General features: G+C 49.3%; 1 protein-coding gene across 1 annotated transcript in view; it reads left to right on the forward strand.

Moving 5' to 3' along the window:
- Nucleotides 1–17,876, forward strand: part of Tfcp2l1 (transcription factor CP2 like 1) — a 60,078-nt gene that overhangs the window by 22,851 nt on the left and 19,351 nt on the right. The window contains exons 3-6 of the mRNA XM_075987715.1: nt 10,959–11,035; nt 12,673–12,778; nt 13,725–13,831; nt 15,447–15,599. Coding sequence (XP_075843830.1) covers nt 10,959–11,035; nt 12,673–12,778; nt 13,725–13,831; nt 15,447–15,599 — 443 coding nt within the window. The remainder of the gene's footprint in view (nt 1–10,958; nt 11,036–12,672; nt 12,779–13,724; nt 13,832–15,446; nt 15,600–17,876) is intronic.

The raw sequence follows: 17,876 nt of genomic DNA on the forward strand, positions 1-17,876 counted from the left end.
ATAAGAACCTTGGAAAGAATTTGCTGTTGTCTTTTCTGCACTCTGGCACATTCAGGTACACATTTCAGGGCTCACATTGTCCTGCCCACACTGCAGGGAGTCCCTCTGCCTGGCTTCTGTCACCTGTTCCTTGAACATTTCCTCCTCTTTGCACCACAAGGTGCTTCATGTTCTTCTGGTGTTTGCCCTGACCCCGCCTTGGCAGCAGCCCCTTCTCTAAGTGTTCAGGCCATGGTTTTCTTTGTGGGCGGGGCTATGTGCCCACATAACTATCTGGCATATTCTGACTGGGGATCTACTGTGTGCCAGGCATGATACCTCATCCATGACACTCATAGAAGGAAGGAGGTTAAGGCCTTCCAAGGTCACATAGGTCATGGACCTTCTAGGTCAAGACTTGGGTCCTGGACAGAAAGGCCTTTGTCGCTGATTTGCGCTGTTTCCTTGAGTGCACTTGGTCACAGTCACAAGTGCTTGCATAGTGCCCTACGCATGGGGTGACAAGCCGCGTTACCCATGCTGCGCTGCTTGGCTACCTCACCGTGCTTTTCCTCCACTGTATAGGACTCTTGGCACATTGCCCTCCTTTCTCTGGCATGATAATGGCCTCTTATATATTTTACATGACATTCATTACCCAAACCAGCAACTGTTGGAAAGTAAACAACCTGTAAATCTTGGCTGGCCCGGGCAATTGCCTCCTGTTCTTGGGAACATGGTGATCTGGGCAGAAGGCCCTGCTCTGGGTTCTGCCCACTGGGAAGAACTATTCTGGTTTGTATGCCATTCTTGTAAAGGCACTTGGTGGGCTCTGCCCTTTGGAGGGCAGCTGGGATAGGCTGCTGCTCTGGGCAGCACTGTGTACACACAGGATCTGGCTTCTGGGAGACAGTGGCTGCCTGGTGAGGTCTAAACCCTGGGGATGGGACTCTGCTAGCCCCCCCCACACACACACACTTATTGACCTTGTGTGCCGGGTCACTTGGGGAACAGGGTGATGAGGCAGATGCCGCAGGAGAGTTTATTTGTGCAGTTTAGAGCGGCTGCACAGGAGTGGAGCAGGTGGGAAAGCACTGTTCTCACCTCACTGTGGTCATGCAGCGGTAACAAGAAGTGCTGCAGACAGTATTCTGCGGGCATTAAGGAGACACAGGGAGGTTGAAAACTTGGCTTTGGAAGCTGTGGAAATGGCTCAATGGGTAGAACACTTACTGGGCCAACATGAGGACCAGAGTTCAGATAGATTTATAGCGCACACGTAAAATGATGGGCGTGACTGCACCTGCATCAGTAAGCCCAGTGCAGTAAGGGGCGGAGACAGGAGGATGGCTGGGTTTTCTGCTGACAGCCTAGCTCTAGATGAGACCCTGTCTCAAGGAAATGAGACGGTGATAGAGCAGGACACCCAGTGTCCTTTGTGGCCTCTGTGTGGTGCCCAGGAACCTGGACACACATGCATCTTGCATACATACGCACTTAGCTAGTTCTCGTTCTCTCTCTCTCTCTCTCTCTCTCTCTCTCTCTCTCTCTCTCTCTCTCTCTCTCACACACACACACACACACACACACACACACACACACACAACTTCACAACTTGCCTGTAAGACTAGGGTGTAGCTCAGTGGTAGATGACTAGCTTAACACACATGAGGGCTCCGTTTGGTTTTATAACAATAAAAAAGTCAAAACCAGAACTGCTTGGTCACACAACAAACCTGGGAGGGTCTGGGCTCAACCCCAGGGTATCTGCACTGATCATGCCCCACTTTTCCCTTGCTTCACCTAGGCTGCACACCGCTGAGTCTCGCCACTGACTTAAAATACACCATGGCCTTGGGCATGTTAGCACCCCCTCCCAGGCCCTGAACTCCTTGTCACATTGCATTGTGGGCTTTTTGTTTTTTGAGACAGGGTCTCATAGAACCCAGACTGACTTAGTGCATTGTAGTCTGAAATGAACTCCTGACCCTCTTTGCCTCTCCTGACTTCTGGGACTACAGGTGTGCACCTTTATTCCCTGTTTGTGCAGTGTGGGGAAGCAAACCCAGGGCCTCAGCACACTGGGTGAGTGCTGGACCAACCGAGCTGCATTCCCTGTGGCTGCCCTGTGGAGTCTTAGCTCCTTGGGTGGGAGCCTCCTTCTGTCTGCTTGATGTGTCTTACTCATGTCTGTGCCTCTTAATTGATTCCATCTTCTCAAATGCCCCCTTGTCAGATGAGCCTTGGGGTACCAACTTGGCTCTGAAAGAATTAACAGCAGCCATTGTTACCCTGCACATTGTCTGTGGCCTGGAGTGGCTCAGACAGTCTTCTTAGTTTGCGTTTCTTCAAATTTACTCATAATATATACTCCAGTTTTGTATGTTCTTACTGTTTTCTTAAGGCATTTTGAAGTTGTCTTTTAGTGTGTGTATATTTGTAGTTGTCTGGGTATATGTGAACACTGGCTACAGATGAAGGTCAGAATAGATGGTATGAGTCTGTATGTATTTATCAGTCTCTGCATTTGTAGATGCAGTGTGTAGATGAGTGTGTGTGTCTGCATGTGTATGCATGCATATTTGGATGTGTGGGAGTGCAAGTGAGCATGTGTGTGCCTGAGTGTGGAGGTTCGAGGCTGATGTCAAAAGTCATTCCACAGTTCATTGCATCCACAACCCTGTGTTCCCTTCACCATGTGTTTCTCGAGGGCAGGACTTTTTGATACTTTTTAGGATTTATATGTGTGTGAGTATACATGTGCGGGTCAGACAACAACCTGTGGGTGTTGGTTCTGTCCTTCCACCTTGTGGGTCCCAAACTTGAGCTTAGGTGTTGGGCTTAGTGGCCGGCGTCTTTAACAGCTGAGCCATCCTGATGCCCCCAAGGACATTGTTTTATGTTCCCAAACTGAGGAAGTTCAGCCTCAACAGTGTTGATAAGGCCCTGGCACGGTGCTCAGGAGGCAGAGACAGGTGGGTCTTTGTGAGCTGGAGGTCAGTCGGGGCTGCACAGTGTGGCCCTGTCCTATCACCCCTTTTTTTTAAATAATATGCTGGGAATCAAACCCAGGGTCTCAAGCATGCTGATGAGTGCTCTTTCACTGGGCCAGACTCCAGCCCTAGATCGCACTGTTGGTAGCAGGTTTCTGGCTTGTCTGCATCTCTCCAGCAGCTGGCTAGCCTATACCCATTTGGACCCCCGTCTATCATAACACTGAAGGAGGCAGGCCAGGTGACTGTACAGTGTTACTCCACTTAGGTTTGCCTCCTGTGCCCAGATGATGCCAGCTTAGACCCTAAGTGAATGTGTGTGCCTTGTTCTCTGCTTCTGCTTTACAGTTTCCTGAGAACCCAAATGTGGGTCATTTACTGTTTCCAGGGTTAGCGCTCAGTACTGCTGCTTGATGCAGCCCTGTGCAAGTATTGTGTTTGTGTGTGTGTATGTGCATATGTATATATGTGTATGTATTATGTATGTTTGTATGCATGGGCATATGTTTGTGTATATTATATGTGTATATATTATCTGAGCGTGTATGTGTGTACACGTGTATGTATTATGTATATTTGTGCATGTATGGGCATATGCTTGTGTATATTATATGTGTTGTATTATCTGAGCATGTATTGTGTGCATGTGTATGTATTATGCATGTTTGTGTATTTGTAGATGTCCAAGGCAGACTGATATCTAGTTCCTTCATCATGTTCCACCCTATATATTGCTGTAGGGTCCCTGAGTTTGAGACTTGGCTTTTTTGGCTAAGCAGCTTGCTCCAGGGTCTCCACCTCTCACATGCAAAGATGGATGGGCTTCCATGCTCACCTGGCTTTTATATGAGCAAGGGCTTTACTGGCTGAGCCATCTCCCTAGCGCTGTGCAAATATTCTTAAGCACCAGTAAATTAATGCCCTGTGTCTTGTAAATTAGTGTCTGGTGGGGCATCTGAGGCCATTAGTTACTTGTCTCATTGCTGTGACATAAACCCAATAAAAGAAACCTATGGAAAGAAAGGGTTGTTTGGCTCATAGTCCATCATGGCAGGAAGGCAGCGGTGGGAACATGAGGCAGCTGGGCTTGCTGCCAGGAAGCAGGGACACTCTTAGACCCCTGCCCATGAAATGGTGCTGTCCACACTGGAATAGGCCTGACCAACTCAGCCTAACCTAGAAAGTTCTTCACAAGCACACCCAGAGATTGGTCTCTTGGGCGATTCTAAATCCTGTCAACTTGACAATCGGTATTCACCATCACACCGAGGACTGTCAAAATGTCAACTAGAATGTGTGACCAGTCTTCCTCCAGCATGGTAAGATAATGTTCCTCCTGTATCCCACAGGACACTAGCAGTCTGTGTTTGTTTCCTTATTGATAACCTGATGTGAACCAGAGTCTAATTTTTACTGAGCATTTGTTGATCATTAATGGGGGTAAGGAAGATTCCATGGTCTTCTTGGCTCAGCAGCTCCAGCTCTTATTTGCATTAGGGTTATGGTGAGATTGACTATATTAGGGGTTATGGTGAGATTGACTATATTAGGGGTTATGGTGAGATTGACTATATTAGGGGTTATGGTGAGATTGACTATATTAGGGGTTATGGTGAGATTGACTATATTAGGGGTTATGGTGAGATTGACTATATTAGGGGTTATGGTGAGATTGACTATATTAGGGGGTTATGGTGAGATTGACTATGAACAAGAATCTTGAAAGCTGTTCAGGACAACAGGTAGGCTTTGCCTGGGACAGCTGCCACTGGGACCTGTGACTTCCATGATGCCGTAGGAAGGACCAGCAGGGGACTGGCAGAAAGGTGAAGAAGCAGAGAGAAGGAAGAGAGTCCACAGGAAAGATGTAGGATTGTATGAAAATTCTCATTGCGGGCCAGTGGGGTGCCTCACCAGGCCCAGGCTCTTGTCGTCAGTCACGCCAGATGACCTGAGTTCAATCCCAGAACCTTCGTGGGAGAGGGATAGAACCTACTCCCACAGGTTACCCTCTGACTGCCACCAGGACGCCTATAAATTTTTTTGTTGACGCTCAGCTGTGCCCTTTCCCCACCTGCACGGTCCCAAGCTGCTTCCTCATTCTCATGGTGGGGTCCTAGCCACTGGGCCTGGCTGCTTCCTGGTCCTGATTATAGTAACTGCCTGAGGAACTTTGATAACTGCCAGGGATGCTATGAGTTACTTTAAGGCAGTGGTTCTCAGCCTTCCAGATGCTCATGTCATGACCCCAACCATAAGAAAATTACTTTCATTGCTACTGTAATTTTGCTACTGTAATGAATTGTAATGCAAATATCTGTATCTTCTGATGGTCTTAGGCAGCCTCTGTTAAAGCCTCACTTGACCCCAGAGGGGTTGTGACCCACAGGTTGAGAACTTCTGCTTTAAGAAGAAGCTAAGATTTACTCGTGTGTGTGTGTGTGTGTGTGTGTGTGTGTGTGTGTGTGTGTTTCACTATCCCTTCTGTCACCTGTCCTCATAGGTCAAGTAAGGAAAGGAAAGGGTAAGGGGGCTCGCAGGCAAAGCCAACAGAACCTGGAGATTTCCTTGCCCATTCTGGAGGCCCAGCCCCTTTGAGCACATTCCAGGTCATCCCTCTGAGGTAGAGATGAAGTTGGACTGAACTTAAATTACTTCAGGAAGTCCCCACCCCTCTTTGGGAGGGACAAACAGTACTCCTTAGAGCCCAGAGGTTGAAGAAGGAAGGAGTCATCCAGCTCAGCCACCACTGTGAGTGGGTGGTGTTGAGTCCTGCCTGAGTTCCTGCCACTCCCGGGTCACCTTGGTTCCCTGGGTTGGGCTGGGAGCTGCCTGCCAAGGGCTAGTTTAATCACAAAGTCACCTGGGGCTCTTTCCCTGGGATCCTTTGGCAGGCTTTTAACAATTGCAAGTAGAGGGCTTGTCTTCTCAGGGAATTTCCTTGAAGTTGTTTTCTGACGTCACCACCTGTTTTTTTTTCCATCTTCCTCCTCTGAGACTGGGACCCTCAGATTCCCTGCTGGCTGCACTGACCCTCTCAACAGTTTGCAGTTGCAAATGTCAGTTCTTGTCTACATTTCCGAGTGCAGAGACCAGGATGGGGAGGTGGGGTGCAGAGAGACCAGGATGGGGAGGTGGGCTCCTCAGAGACCCCCCCCCCCGCAAGAACTGGCTTCCCATTGGTATTTGCTTATGGTGCATAATTATTTTTGTTTGTTTGGTTGATTTTTGGGGGGGGGTGTTTTTTTGCTTTTTGAGACAGGGTTTCTCATGTAGCTTTGGCTGTGCTAGAATTCAGAGATTGACCTGCCTCTGCCTCCCAGAGTGCTGGGCCTAAAGGTCTTTGCTTCCACCGCCTGACAATTATGCTTCCTTAGGTGTGATTGTGCCTTAAAATATTGATCCAGGTTTAAAGCCACAGTGGTTGACGGTGTAGCTTGGTTGGTTGAGTGTTCACCTGACATGAACAAAGCAGGGGGTTTGACTTCGGAGTCCCATTACCCCATAAATTGAGGGTGATGTGGGATCTTGGTACCTTGGAGGTGGGGAGAACAGAAGTTCAAGGTCATTCACAGTTATCTGGAAATCCTATGTCAGAAACAAACATCCCAAGAACCCCTCTGTTTCATACCTCTGAGATCAAAATTTTCATTTCCTGTAAGACTTCTTTTCTCCTCTCCAATCTCAAATGGATTCTAAATCTTGGGATGTTGGAAAAGATCTTAACTTGGCAGAAAGATGTTGTAAGGTAGTTGGGGTAGCCTTAAGCACTTAACCAATAGGAACAGTTGAAAGAAAATCACACACAACTGTCTGGCCCTGTCACTCACTAGGTGTTTGAGCTTGTCCTGTGAACCTCTGTTGCTATTGGCTAGTCGAGAGACCTTGGCAACCAATCAAAAACTATCCCAGGAGTCTTTGCCAGCCATAAGTTCCCATGAGTGAAGGTGTCTATCATTCTCCAGAGAAATCCCCATGCCTTGCTGGGCTTTTGCTTAGAGTTTCTGTCATTCGTTTCTTTCCTTGACCATGGACACCCTGACCCTTCCCGTGCTCCCCACATCCTCCAGCCTTGCTTCACGTGTCCTGTCATAGTCAGGACGAGTGGACCTGGCCTTCCAAATTCTGCTTCATCCAGTCCTTTTCCCTGTGTTGTTTGAGTACCTGGAAAATTATAAACCTTTGAGGACCAGAGTGTGTTAAACCCTGTGGAACATAGAAGAGCATTGTAAAGAATTTAAAATTGGGGCTGGGGAAATGGCTCAATTGGTAAGATGTTTGCTGTGCAAGCATGATGATTGAGGTGGAGCCCTAGACCCCACATGAAAAGCTGGGCATGAGAAGGAGGCAGAAGTAAGCAGATCTCAGTGAGTTCAAGGCCAGCCTGGTCTACCAAGCGAGTAGCCAGGACTGTTACACAGAGAAACCCTGTCTTGAAAAACCAAATAAATAATAAACAAATAAAAAAAACTTGGGCATGATGAGGCTGGAGAGACAACTTGGGTTATGAGCACCTGATACTTTTTCTGAGGACCCAGCACCCACACCAGGAGGCTCACCACTGCTGATAACTTCAGTTCCAGTGACTCCCCTTCTCTTGGCTGCTATAGGCATGCACACATAAACAAAAATCTAAGTTAAATCTTAAAAAAGAATGAAAGAAAAAAGAGCTGGTGCTGGTATTCCCAGTATTGAGAAGGTAGAGACAGTTGGGTCCCAGAGGATTGCTGACTAACGAGCCTATCCGGTTAGTTAGTGAACTCCAAGTTAAGTGAGAGACTTTACCTCAGGAGATGTGGTGAAGAACCAGCGCACTCATTTAATCCCAAATTTGAGAGGTAGAGGCAGGCAGATCTCTATGAGTTCAAGCCCAACCTACTCTATATAGAAGTCCCAAGCCAGTCAGAGCTACATATGAGAGACCTGTCTCAAACAAAATGATACCAATCTACCAGCCAGTCAAACAAGCCATAATCCAAACCAGTCCAAAAGATAAGGAGGTTGACAGGGAAGACACCGTCTAGCTTCCATTATGTGCACGCATTTGCACTAAGAGCAATATGCATATATTTTGCATATAAGAACACTAATATACATATAGTATGTACATGTACACACCAGAGTATGAAATCACACAATCTTTTGCACAGCACCTACTGTGTGCCAACCGTAACTGAGCAAACAAAGCAGCAATTAGGCCAGACGGTGGTGGTGCACACCTTTAATCCCAGGACTGGGGAGGCCAGACGGTGGTGGTGTACACCTTTTTAATCCCAGGACTCGGGGAGGCAGAGGCAGGAGAGTCTAACAATTTTAAAGCCTGGAAGCCAACCCTCCCCTCAAAACAACAGCAACAAACCCCCCAGCAATTACACAGAGACCCCAGACATGGTCCGGGCCTTCAGAGAACCTTCTGCCCATGCGAGTGCAAAAGCATACGAAATAGCACTGGCCGAGCCACCCATGGTGAGTGTGACCATGCTCACCAGCTAGCTTGTGAGGGGTGGGGAGGACAGCCTGGTCCTAGTGTGTCAGCCTTGGGGCGCACAGGGGACAGGCTGACTTGGGAGGGGCAGGGTGGCTCTATAGAGAGCATCCTTGGCAATTTGTTTGAGATGGGGAAGACCAGGAAGATGGCATGGGAAGAGCATAGGGTGGATTCCCATTGTGATGAAGCTCACCATGTGAACCTGGCCCACAATCTACGCAATGGGTCCGACCTGCCAGTGCTGCCTCTTGGTGCAGACTTGGAAACAATTCTATACTGGCAGGAGTTACCTCTGCTTGACCTGAGTAGAGGTTGCCCTGCAGAGCCTGGGGCCAGAGCTAATTGACTCCCTGGGGCTCCTGTAAATGCATGTAATGACCACTTGGGCCTTGGGCCTCTGCCAAACACCACCTACATTCTTCAGCAAAGGCAAGGACACTGGAAAAACCAGTTAGGGTGTGGAAGGCCCTCAGTATGTCCAGGCTGAGGGAGTGCTGGACTCTTGGTTCAGGGGCCTAGAAGCGGAGCTTAAATGTCTGAGTTGCTAAGAACATAACTGATAAAAATGTTTGGTGCTGAGTTTGGTTCCCAGCACTCACATAGGAAAGTTGAGCATGGTGGCCATGGTGGCACTCTCTTGTAGGTCAAGCTCGAGGGAGGCAAAGACAGGTAGATCTATGGGGCTCTCTGGCCAGTCAACTTGGCAAGCCACCGGCCAGTGAGAGACTCTGAAAAACCAGACTGACTGATGGCCGAGGAAGGACAGCTGTTGTTCTCTGACCTCCACACGGCCAGCATCGGGTCCAGGCCTAGCCACTGTGGTCAGGAATCTGGTGCACATGTGGCTGGGGCCCTTCCACTCACTCTCAAAGCCCCAGGGTTTGCAGTGTGCTCCCTGTGTACTTGTTACTCAGCAAATATTTGCACCAAATGGTTTGATTTCCGGTTCTGTGCCCATTCCGGCATCCTCGCTTGGCTTGTTTCCTTGGCAGCTGGTTCTCACAGCTCAGAGCCTGGAAGAGAGGCGTCTCAGGGAGCTGGGCTGTTTCTTGGGCAGAGGGGCCACTGTTGTCCATTAACCTTCTGGCGTCTCCAGGCAGTTCTTGGCTTGTGGCCACGTCACTTTCCTCCACTCTGATAGTCTCCTTTCCCTCTCTGTCACTGTGTGTCACTGTACGCGCCATTGGATTTGGGCCCAGCTTTTCTCCAACTGTCCCCTTATCTTAGAGTCCTTAGTTTAATTGTCTGCTCAGACTGTCTGTCTGTCCTAATTTAAGGCCACATTCCCATTTCCATAACTGGATGAAGGAGGGTGTAGGTATTGATCTAACTAGTTGCCTCTTTCATTTAAAATGTTTTATGTGCATGCATGTGTGTGTGTGTGTGTGTGTGCGAGTGAAGGTTAGAAGACATCTTGAGGAAGTTTGTTCTTTGCTTCTACCACCTCTACCTTGTTTTGTTCTTTGACAAAGAATCTCACAGGGCCTGTGCTGGCCTTGAACCGCCAATCCTTCTCTCCTGCCTCAGCTCTACACTGGGATTCTAGGCTGCTGTGTGGTACACAGACATCCATGCCTGTGAAGTTGTCCAGTAGTCTCCGGGCTTGCTGACACTGCCTTGTTTTAGATTCACATTGTATATATGGGACTTTAGAGCTGTGTCTCCTGTTTGTCTCTGACTTCAGGTTGGGGAAGTCTTTCCCTGGTAAGCTGCTCATAGCAGCTGTTCATGTTAAAATGAAACTTTGAGGAATGGATTGTTTATTTATTCTGAGTCAGTGTCTCACCGTGCTTTTGAACTCTATGTTTGGAATTTCTTCCAGGTCATTTTCATTAAGTGCCATTATTATGGGATTAGTGATTAGCAAAGGAGTCATGATGTATTAGGTTTTCATATTGTTCCTATTTCTGTGCTGGGACTTGAGTATCTGGATTCAGTTGGTTGAAATTTTCTGGCTGGCTGGTAACCCATAGTGACCTGCCTGCCTTTTCCCCCCTGAGTGCCAGCATGCCTGACTGAGAATTTGATTTTTAACTTTTTAAAATCACTTTATGTGTATGGGTGTTCTGGCTGCATGTATGTCTGTGCACCACATGTGTGCCTGGTGCCTTCAGAAGCCAGATCCCCTGGAACTGTAGGTTATATATGGTTGTGAGCCACCATGTAAAGCTGGGAATTGAACTGAGGTCCTTTGGAGGAGCAGCCAGTGCTCTGAACTGCTGAGCTATCTCTCTGGCTCTGAGAAATTGGTTTTTAAAAATAAATTAAAATTTTAACTGAGTATGTAAAGTACTCGCTGTGCAAGAGTGTGGACCCGATCTTGGAGCCCTGGAACCCGTGAATAAACTGGCTGTGGCTGGGAGGCAGAAACAGGAGGACTGGAAGTTCATGTTCCTCCTTACCTACACAGCAGTCTGAGGCCAGCTAAGGCTACTGAGATCTTGTCTCAAAATAAAATTACAGAAAGAAATGGAAAATGTATTTCCATCCTCCCTCAGGTCAGTCATATGAAATCCGACTGCTGGAGAATCGGAAGCTAGGGGACTTCCAAGATCTGAATACGAAATACGTGAAGGTGGGTGAGCACTCACATGCTGGAGGGGGAGCACTATGAAGGTGGGTGAGCACTCGCATGCTGGAGGGGGGAGCATTGTTAAGGTCGGTGAGCACTCACGCTGGAGGGGGAGCACTGTGAAGGTGAGTGAGCACTCATACGTGGAGGGAGAGCACTGTGAAGGTGGTGAGCACTCGCACGTGGAGGGAGAGCACTGTGAAGGTGGTGAGCACTCACACATGGAGGGAGAGCACTGTGAAGGTGGTGAGCACTCACACATGGAGGGAGAGCACTGTGAAGGTGGTGAGCACTCACACGTGGAGGGAGAGCACTGTGAAGGTGGTGAGCACTCACACGTGGAGGGAGAGCACTGTGAAGGTGGTGAGCACTCACACGTGGAGGGAGAGCACTGTGAAGGTGGTGAGCACTCACACATGGAGGGAGAGCACTGTGAAGGTGGTGAGCACTCACACATGGAGGGAGAGCACTGTGAAGGTGGTGAGCACTCATACGTGGAGGGGGGAGCACTGTGAAGGTGGGTGAGCACTATGAAGGTGGTGAGCACTCACACATGGAGGGGGAGCACTGTGAAGGTGGTGAGCACTCGCACGTGGAGGGAGAGCACTGTGAAGGTGGTGAGCACTCACACATGGAGGGAGAGCACTGTGAAGGTGGTGAGCACTCACACGTGGAGGGGGGAGCACTGTGAAGGTGGGTGAGCACTATGAAGGTGGTGAGCACTCACACATGGAGGGGGAGCACTATGAAGGCGGGTGAGCACTCACACGTGGAGGGGGAGCACTGAAGGTGGGTGAGCACTCACACATGGAGGGAGAGCACTGTGAAGGTGGTGAGCACTCATACGTGGAGGGGGAGCATTATGAAGGTGGATGAGCACTCACACGTGGAGGGGGAGCACTATGAAGGTGGGTGAGCACTCATACGTGGAGGGGGAGCACTATGAAGGTGGGTGAGCACTCACACGTGGAGGGGGAGCACTGTGAAGGTGGTGAGCACTCATACGTGGAGGGGGAGCATTATGAAGGTGGATGAGCACTCACACGTGGAGGGGGAGCACTATGAAGGTGGGTGAGCACTCATACGTGGAGGGGGAGCACTATGAAGGTGGGTGAGCACTCACACGTGGAGGGGGAGCACTATGAAGGTGGGTGAGCACTCACACGTGGAGGGGGAGCACTGTGAAGGTGGTGAGCACTCACATGCTGGAGAGAGAGTACTTTGAAGGTGGGTGAACACTCACTTGCTGCAGGAGGGTCTGAATGCCTGGGGGCTGGGGATGGTTCCAGTTTCTGGAGTGTACTGTCTCCACGAAATGGGTAGGCAGTGGACCAGGGTAGCGTGGCTTATGTTGGTGGAGTGTGCTCTGGGTTGCCTCATTTTGCTCCCCACTGAGCCTTTCTTCCCTGCATGAATAATAGAATAGCGTATTAGTTAGACGTGTATGTAAAGCTGCTCAGAATATCAGGAACCATGGAAGGCATTGGCACCCTTCTTACCCTTGTCTATGTCTTTAGGGTTCCCAAGAAAAGGGTCTGGAGGGGGTGGCGGGTTCTTCCTGGTCAGGAACAAGGAGGCCCGCTTTTCTTGGGGCCCCTCGGTCCCTGCATATAGTCACCTCCGACATCTGCCTTCCACAGAGTATCATCCGTGTAGTTTTTCATGACCGCCGGCTACAGTACACAGAGCACCAGCAGTTGGAGGGCTGGCGGTGGAGCAGGCCTGGGGACCGTATCCTGGACATTGGTGAGTCTCCCCAGCCAGTGCCAACCATGAACACTTGGGCCATGTGGGGGTTCTTTGTGAATGCCACTTGGAATTATGCTCACAGGGAAGCCCAGCATGGCAGCACATGCATGCAGTCCCAGCACTGGAGATGGCTCAGGCAGAGACTGATGAGATGTCTCGCTGGCCAAGTGCACGCATGAGGACCTGAGTTCAATCCCTAGAATCTGTGTAAAAAGAAGCCATGTGTGGTGACAGGCACTTGTGATCCCAGCAATGGGGAGGCAGAAACAGGCAGATCCCTAGTGCCTGCTGTCTGGCTAACTGAGCTGAGTTGATGAGAGACCCTGTTCTGAAAACTATGGCGAAGCACCCAAGGGTGGTCGTCATGTATGTGCGTGTATGTGTCCATGCGCGCACACACACACACTGGCACAAATACCCAAATATACATATGCGGAAGGGAGAGGGAGGGAAGGAGGAAGGAGCTTTCATTGGTGACCCAAGCCACTCACTGGGTGCTGCCCACAGGGCGTTCTTTAAGGCCAGTCAACCTGGCTTGAAACTCTGTGTAGGCCATGTCGAATTCAAACTCACAGAAATCCACCTGCCTCTGCCTCCTGAGTGCATCATGTGCCGCCATGCCTGGCTCTCTCAAGGATTTTGATGAGTGGCTAGGGAAGGGTGGGCATATCGCAGAGCTGGAGGGCTCAGGTACTGACCGCCCCACTTCCACAGCCCTCAGCTGTGCTTTGGGAAAAGCTGCGTTGATGATAGGGTGTGCAGACCAGGGCAACAGCCAGCCCTTCCACATGGAAGTCAAGAGGAACTTTCCATAAGAAAGGATGAAGGCAGCAAGCAGTTCCTGCCAGGCTGTCTGCCAGCAGAGATTTGAAACTTAGTTTCAGATCAGCAGCGGGGTATCTGGGATCTAGGATCTGACTTTGCACTTTGTGTGTGTGTGCAGATGTTCCACTGTCTGTTGGTATCTTGGACCCCAGGGCCAGCCCAACCCAACTGAATGCTGTGGAGTTTTTGTGGGATCCGGCAAAGAGAGCATCTGCATTCATTCAGGTAAGCAAACCTGGGAGCTTTGGGGAGCACCTATCGGCCTGTTGGAGGGACATAGCTGAGGGAGGACAAAGGATGGGTGGGCTCAGGGTCACATGTCAGGAGGTTGAAGCGAGGACTTGGAATGTTGGAATTATGTTTGGGTTCTTGCTTACAGAACGCTGTGAGGTTGAAAAAGATTTGGTATTTTCAAGGCTAGGGAGATGGCTCAGTCTGTAAAGTATTCATCACAAAAGCCTACGGACCTGGGTTCAATCCTCCATATAAGAAAGACTGGAATGGTGATGTACTGTGTGGTGGGGGTGGGGTGGGGGTGAAAGTAGGTGAGTGCAGCCAGCCTTGCTCAGTTAGTGAGTCTCAGGCCTGGGAGAGACCCTGACGTAGAACATCAAGGTAGACTGAAGTAGATCTCTAATCTCTATGTAGATGCACACAAACACACTGTGTACACGCGTGCGCGCGCGCACACACAAACACACACACACACCATTAAAGAAAAAAAAGTATTTGGAATCATGAGATGGCCTGAGGTACAGGCACCCGGTGCTAAGCCAGATAGCCTGAGTTTAATTCCATGGACCTAGATAGTAAAGGGTTGAGCTGACTGCCAAAAGCTCTTCTGGCCTTGGCACCCACCCACCCACATTTACACACACAGTGAATAAAAATGTAACAAGTTGGGTTTTTCGTTTTGTTTTCTATTTTTGTTTGAGACAGTGTTTCTATGAAGCCCTGGGCTGCCCTGGAATACTCTGTCAGTGGTTCTGAACCTGTGGGTCTTGTGATCTTTTAGCAAACCTCTGTCTCCAAAGATAGATTCCTAGCGGTGGCAAATTACAGTGATGAAATAGCAGGGAAAATAATTTTATAGTTGGGGTCACTACAGCCTGAGGAACAAACTGTGTTAAAGGGTCACAGCACTAGGAAGGTTGAGAGCCACTGCTCTAAGTAACCCACGCTGGCCCTGAACTCACCAGAGACCCACCTGCCTCTGCCTTCCGAGTGCTAAGTTGAATGGGGAGCAGCTGAAGAAGAACCACAATGCCAACATCTGTGTTCCAGGTGCACAGGCATGTGTTTGCACACACACTTTGGAACACACTGAGAGTCTTTAAGAGCAAGTAATGTGCTTGTCACAAAATTTAGTTATATTTGTATTGCAGTAATGCTATCTTTTATAACAGTATAGTATCAGAGCACTGCACAGTATCCAGCATCTTCTCTGTCGTAAGCACTCAGAAGGACAGAGATGAGTTGGGCATTCTGACTATGGCTGCAGACTTGCTCAGTAACCAGGATATCTGGATTTCAGAGAGCAACAGGAATGTGCTCTACAAGTCTAGGATATACCAAGAGACAGGTTCCTGGGTAAAAACTGATGCTGTTTAGTGGACCAAAACAATGATAAGGCTTTAGCTGATCAGATAGGGACAGAAGTGGACATTGTGTGTGTTTCATGGATAGAGAGCAGGGAGGCCTTGCTTGACCTGATGTGGGGGTTAATGAGAAGTTAAACAGAGCCGGGAGTTGAAGCATGGATGGTCAGTCCATGGGGGAGAGGAGGCTTAAGGCATCCAGACTCCTCCCCTCCCTGACTTCTGCCCCCCCCACCTGCCAGGTGCACTGTATCAGCACAGAATTCACCCCCAGGAAGCATGGGGGTGAGAAAGGAGTGCCTTTTCGGGTGCAGATTGACACGTTTAAGCAGAACGAGAATGGGGAATACACGGAGCATCTCCACTCTGCCAGCTGCCAGATCAAGGTGTTCAAGGTAGGTGTTCAAGCCAACCCCGATCAAACCCGCCTGCCAATGACGCTTTGCTATATGCCCAGAGCATAGACCCTGCTGGGTATATGGCCTCCTGCGTTTCTCTCTCGTGGATCTAGGCCTGTCCCTGACCAGCCTTCTCTGGTTACTCAAAAGTGTTGGATGGGGTATCTCGCTACATCAGTATAAGGCTCTGCTTTTGTTAAGAATGACCGACTTGGCATCTTTTTAGAGTTGTATTTTCCCAGACTCCAAGAATTTCACAGGAATTCATATGATCTCCCATGTAGCATCTCCTTAAACATGAGGGCAAATGCCGGTGTACCGGTGCCTTTAATCTTTGATTTCAGACCAGCCTGGTCTACAAAGTGAGCTCCAGGCCTGCCAGAGCAGCAAAGTGAGTGAGATCCTGTCCCAGACAAAACAACAAAAAAGAAGTTAACATGAGCCCAAGGGGCCATTCTTGGAAGTCCAGCTCAGTGCCGTTTTTCTCTTCATTGGTTGGTTTGTGTGTGTGTGTGTGTGTGTGTGTGTGTGTGTGAGAGAGAGAGAGAGAGAGAGAGAGAGAGAGAGAGAGAGAGAGAGAGAAGGAGGAGGAGGAGGGAGGGAGGGACACACACACACACAGAGAATACTTTACAGATGTCAGAGGACAGAAATCAGCTCTCCTTCTACCATGTGGGCCCTGGGGATTGAACTCATGGCATCAGGCATTGCCTCTATCCGCTGAGCAATCTCTCCACCAGAGCAATCTCTCCACCTGAGCAATCTCTCCACCTCTATCCTGAGCAATCTCTCCAGCTCACTGTCCGCCTTAGTCTTTGAGACAGTGTTTCTCACTGAACTCGGAGCTCACCGATACAGTGTGGCTGCCCTGACCTCCCGGGATCCTCCTGTCTCTGCCTCCTCAGCACCAGTATTATTCCAGGTGTGTGTGTCGTCACACCTGGCTTTTTTCCATGAGTATTGGTTCCACACTGAGGCTCTCACACTTGCATGGTGCGTATTTCACAAGAACTCTACAAATGAGAAGACTCTCAGGTGGTGTGGGGCTCAGTGGTAGAGGGCTGGCTTTAGCATGCAAGGAGGTCCTGAGTTCTGTCCCAAGTACCAGGAGAAACAAATTCATCTTAGAAAGAAACATCTTCAGAAGACCATCCAGCCTCTTGCTGTCCTGATTCACCCTGCAGTCTCTCACCGCTGGTTCTTACCTCCTCAGTCTGGATTATTTCCTGAAGGTGGGAGCCAGTGTTCTTATCCACAGTCCCTTGTGGCCTCAGAGAAATGGAAGGTGCATTAGGCCCCTGCCATTCTTAGAGAGCGAGGTTAGCCCGTAACTAGCAGGTTTACCTGTAAAGAATTGGAGCCCCCTCCCATTAGAGGTCACGTTAGGTGACCAGCCTTAATATCTGTCCCAGAATCCCCTTCTTCACATCCAGGTGAATTTGGAACCTGCTGGCACTGGAGACCAGGGAAGAGTCGATTTCGCTAGGGATGTACTAGAGAGACAGCAGGCTCAGGCTGCTGTTCCTGAGCAGGGATAGCCATAGACCTGGAGGCTGAGCAGTTGAGGCTGCCCCCCAACTGACTTAGTGCCCCCAGAAAAGCAAGACTGCCATCACCCTCTGTGTGTTCTGGTACTTTGAGTCCATGGCAGGCATGTTACCTATAAGATACCTTTTCTCTCTGTATGTCTAAGGGGTGTTTGTATGTGTATGTGGGGGTTGAGTATACATGTGTAGCACGTGGAGGTCAGGGGTCAACCATTAGTCTGAAGGATCTACTGGTCTGCTTCCCCACCTCTGGAATTTGAAGTGTTTGCCCATAGTTTATCCAACTGTGCCATGGCCTTTTTATTTTTACGTAGTTTCAGGGGGATCAAAATCAAGTTCTTTTTTTTTCTTAAAAAATATTTATGTATTTATTTTCTGTATCTGAGTGTTCTATTTGCATGCACACCTTTATCCCAGGAGAGGGAATCAAATCACACTAGAGATGGCTGTGAGCCACCATGTAGTTGCTGGAAGAGCAGTCAGTGCTCTTAACTGCTGAGCCATCTTTACAGCCCCCCAAAATCAAGTTTTTGATGTGTCATGTTTCTGAAAAAGAAAGCCAACATGTTCTGACCAGCCAGCTCCTTGAAGGACACACGGTGGAGAGCTTTACTCCATGCATGCTAGTTGACGGTCTGGCCGCACCTACCTCACCTGTGGCCTCTGAGGCAAGAAGGAGAGGCTAAAGTTGGTATTAGAGCAGGGAGCTAGATGTGGCTGCCATGAC

This window comes from Microtus pennsylvanicus, chromosome 10 (genome assembly GCF_037038515.1).
Source record: "Microtus pennsylvanicus isolate mMicPen1 chromosome 10, mMicPen1.hap1, whole genome shotgun sequence".
Lineage (NCBI taxonomy): Eukaryota > Metazoa > Chordata > Mammalia > Rodentia > Cricetidae > Microtus > Microtus pennsylvanicus.